Source organism: Sinocyclocheilus grahami, unplaced genomic scaffold (assembly GCF_001515645.1).
Source record: "Sinocyclocheilus grahami isolate Dianchi unplaced genomic scaffold, SAMN03320097.WGS_v1.1 scaffold6289.1, whole genome shotgun sequence".
Lineage (NCBI taxonomy): Eukaryota > Metazoa > Chordata > Actinopteri > Cypriniformes > Cyprinidae > Sinocyclocheilus > Sinocyclocheilus grahami.
In genome coordinates this window covers 7,225-10,456 of record NW_015510747.1, presented here as the reverse complement: position 1 = coordinate 10,456, position 3,232 = coordinate 7,225, and the positions used below count along the sequence as shown (strand labels likewise).

The window sequence follows — 3,232 nt, the reverse complement described above, 5'->3', positions numbered from 1 at the left end:
TTTTTTTTGAGAATCTGGGATGGTGCCCCCCTGGGAGTTGGTGCCCTACGCGAACTGCGTACTCTGCGTGTAGGGAGCGGCGGAACTAATGATAGAATTAAACTATATACAAACGAGACTTAAAATAAATGCATTATTAATAATTGCATAATATGTGATCTATTTAAACCACACCACAATCCTTTGACTTACTGCATAGGCAAGGTTCATGTTCAGCTTCATATGAATTACATAATAATAATAATATTAATGATGATGATGATGATGATAACGTCAACAAGGTCAAGGTCAAGCTTTATTGAGATCCCTTGCGGTCAATTTGGATGCAGCGAAACAGAAATACAAAAGACCCATACAATACATTCCTAGAAAAACATAACTACAAATATATAACTAAAATAAAAAGAAAATTTCTCCTAAAAAATCCTTTAGAACTAGCTATTTCTAATGGATGAATATTTCTGAATCTACAGTTATTTTACTATTGTTTCAGATTACACAGGAAGTAAATCATTTCCATGAAAGAGTAACTTATTTTCAAAGAAACATGATGATTTAATCATCAACTCTAATCTGTGTTTATTAGCCAGCTCCTTTCAAAACAGTGCAGGGCCTGCAGGCTACTTTGTGGCCATCTGGTGGTCAAATTATGAATATATAGCACCTAACAAATATGATCTTCATGAACTCAACTCCAGACCACAGTCTATACTCCAGAAAAACATAAGCAGTATGGACTGTTTTGCTAAATGAAACAAGATAAGCAATGTGCATTTCAGGAATACTTAAAGTAAATTTCCAATTTAGCACCAATAGAAATAAATAAATGTCAGATATAGGCTGTATGAAATGCTTTGTCTGGTATAGCCTACTGCAAGATATAAATATATGCAATTGTTACCTTATTATCTAACAATTATTCTAATTTTAAAACACACACAAAGAGAGAACAAGAGAGAGCGAGAGAGAATCATTATTAAAGAATTTAAAGGGCTGCTCCAATGATAATGAATTCATCAAATCTGAATTTCCGAAGTTCAGTTTTATAAAGCAACTTTTATTTTACAGGATCATTTTACAGGATGATTTCTGCCAATCAAATTTCAATTAATTATGAGAACGACATCAACATACTTTTATTTTTACGTACAATAGCTCATATATATCTCTTACTTCTTTTTGCATTGAACCTTTTTTAAATTATACTTTCAATGGTTTCAATTAAAATATTTCCTTTCGAAACTATAGTAAATGGTATATTTAAAACAGGAAAAGTCAAAGAAAAATTATTTGACAATCACTTACAATAAATATATTATATACTATCACTAATAATGATGTTTAAATAACGGATAATACTACAACTACTTCACAGTTCCTTAAAACAATCTACTTTTACTATACATCTTTTATATCATTTGAACCTATTTGAAAATTTTAAAAGCGAAATAGAAGATTACTGCCTATTACACACAATATTTGAACTCGCTCTAGATTTTCTCTCCTGATGAAACACTTCTCCATCTTGCCCCTTTCTCCAGCTTAATTGTCTGTCACTTTCCAGCCCCATGCTCTTCAGCTTTTTGCTTAACTGGAAGACCAGCAAGAAAGAATCAAAACCTAATTATAGCAACAATGTGAAATGAGAGAAAACACAGAAAGCTAAAGGGTGTTGTGGATGGTTGCCAGGGCACAGTTATTCATTCAGAATTTGACAATGAAAGTGAACTCAGTGTTTGAGGCGGATACAAACCTCATTCAGAACGGTCGTCTGTAGTGAAAGATCATTCAGTGTGCATTTTCCATTACAGGACAATTTCACTCTGACAACCTGTTTTTTTATTAACTTGTCATCTAGAGAAATACAGAGTTAAAATCATCCTCAACACAGAATAAATGAAAACATATCACAGTTGATTTTAATGTCTGTTTCAAGAGTGACCTTCAAATCTCGTTTGAATGGTGTAAACTCACCTCCATAGCAGATAAAAGGCTGCTTTAGATCACAGCTATATTGAGCCCATTTCCCAGAATCGGTTGCTGACATGCCAGCACAGTTACTAGACACTAAACTCAGTAATGGTTGATCTGCTGCCCAGTATCTAAAGAAGTAGCTCCACTGATTCGACCATTCCCAAGAGTCCAGAAACAGACCAATCCAGAGCGATGATTCTTTACTGATCAGATTCTGCTGCTCTGGGCTGCTGATACTCGCCAAATCAGTGTGGTGTTGTCTGCAGTAACTCTGAGCATCTCTCCATGTCATAGCAGTCTTATTAATAATAAAACCAGTGCTGTCTGTTCAGAAACACAAGATAAGGACCAGCCCTCAGTCAAGGATCAGCTAAAGTGGAAAAAACAAACTCAAACTAAGAGGACTCACCATTGAAACACACAAATGGGAGAACGGTGCTGCAGCTCTCATCATACCAGCTTCCACTAAAACTCCTCACACACTCCCCATCACCACTCGGTTCTCCTGGCTGCCACATACTGTCCTGGGAGATTGCGCTGTCTCCCATAGACCAAAGCCAGCGTCCCACCCCCAAAGCATGGAGACCTATCCATACTGAACCGTTGTATCCAGGATCCACTGTAGTTACCAGCCTTCTCACGTCATTCATGGTCATAACAGCGGCCAGATCAGTGAATCTTGCTCTGCAGTACCTCTGAGCGTCAAGCCATGTCATACTTTGGTTCATAAACTGGTACATTGGTACTGAAGGCCTAGGCCCTTTAGGAGGAAAATAAAAAGTTGGTAAAGATCATATATGCTTAGAGATATAAATATCATAGAGATATAGTCATGATTAAAGCCTGATCAAAGTCACTCTCGTGGCAATTTGTAACTATTACACTTTTTGGCGAACTGGTGGTGACTTTGTATTCATGCTTTCATTCACAACGTGCCTTCATACTTTTCATATACTTCTGTGTAATAATAAAAATGGTATGGATTCATACAAAATCGCCAACGTTTTCTCATGAGATCAGGTTGTTTAGAACTCAGTCACAGCTTTGATGATTATAAAGGGAGTGTTCTTTGCTCACCTTCTCTAAGCTAATTTTTAGTCCTTTTGATAGTTATCAGCATATTGTTGTGCTGGTAATCACAATCGCTGTTAAATGCAGTGATGCACAAACGAAATGACAGAACAGAACACTGGAGAAATAACTAGATTGAAACGTTTGTAGACAAACTTTAAGTTGGCTTGAAAAAGCCTAGCTAGAA

At 36.2% G+C, this 3,232-nt stretch overlaps 1 protein-coding gene across 1 annotated transcript; it reads right to left on the bottom strand.

The window, feature by feature from the left end:
• Positions 1-1,456: 1,456 nt before the first annotated feature.
• LOC107577519 (C-type mannose receptor 2-like) lies at positions 1,457-2,714 on the bottom strand. The gene is made up of 4 exons (XM_016263588.1): positions 2,384-2,714; positions 1,975-2,298; positions 1,754-1,854; positions 1,457-1,591 (listed from the first exon to the last, which is right to left on the bottom strand). Exons 1-4 carry the CDS (start codon positions 2,712-2,714, stop codon positions 1,457-1,459), a joined length of 891 nt encoding a protein of 296 aa, XP_016119074.1.
• Positions 2,715-3,232: the final 518 nt, after the last annotated feature.

Excerpts from the sequence above, each read along its gene's own strand:
- LOC107577519 (XM_016263588.1), bottom strand. The coding sequence starts at position 2,714 with ATGTACCAGTTTATGAACCAAAGTATGACATGGCTTGACGCTCAGAGG. Across the intron at positions 1,855-1,974 it reads GCCTTTTATCTGCTATGGAG|ATGACAAGTTAATAAAAAAA; the intron begins GTGAGTTTACAC and ends GTATTTCTCTAG. Across the intron at positions 1,592-1,753 it reads AGACGACCGTTCTGAATGAG|TTAAGCAAAAAGCTGAAGAG; the intron begins GTTTGTATCCGC and ends CTGGTCTTCCAG.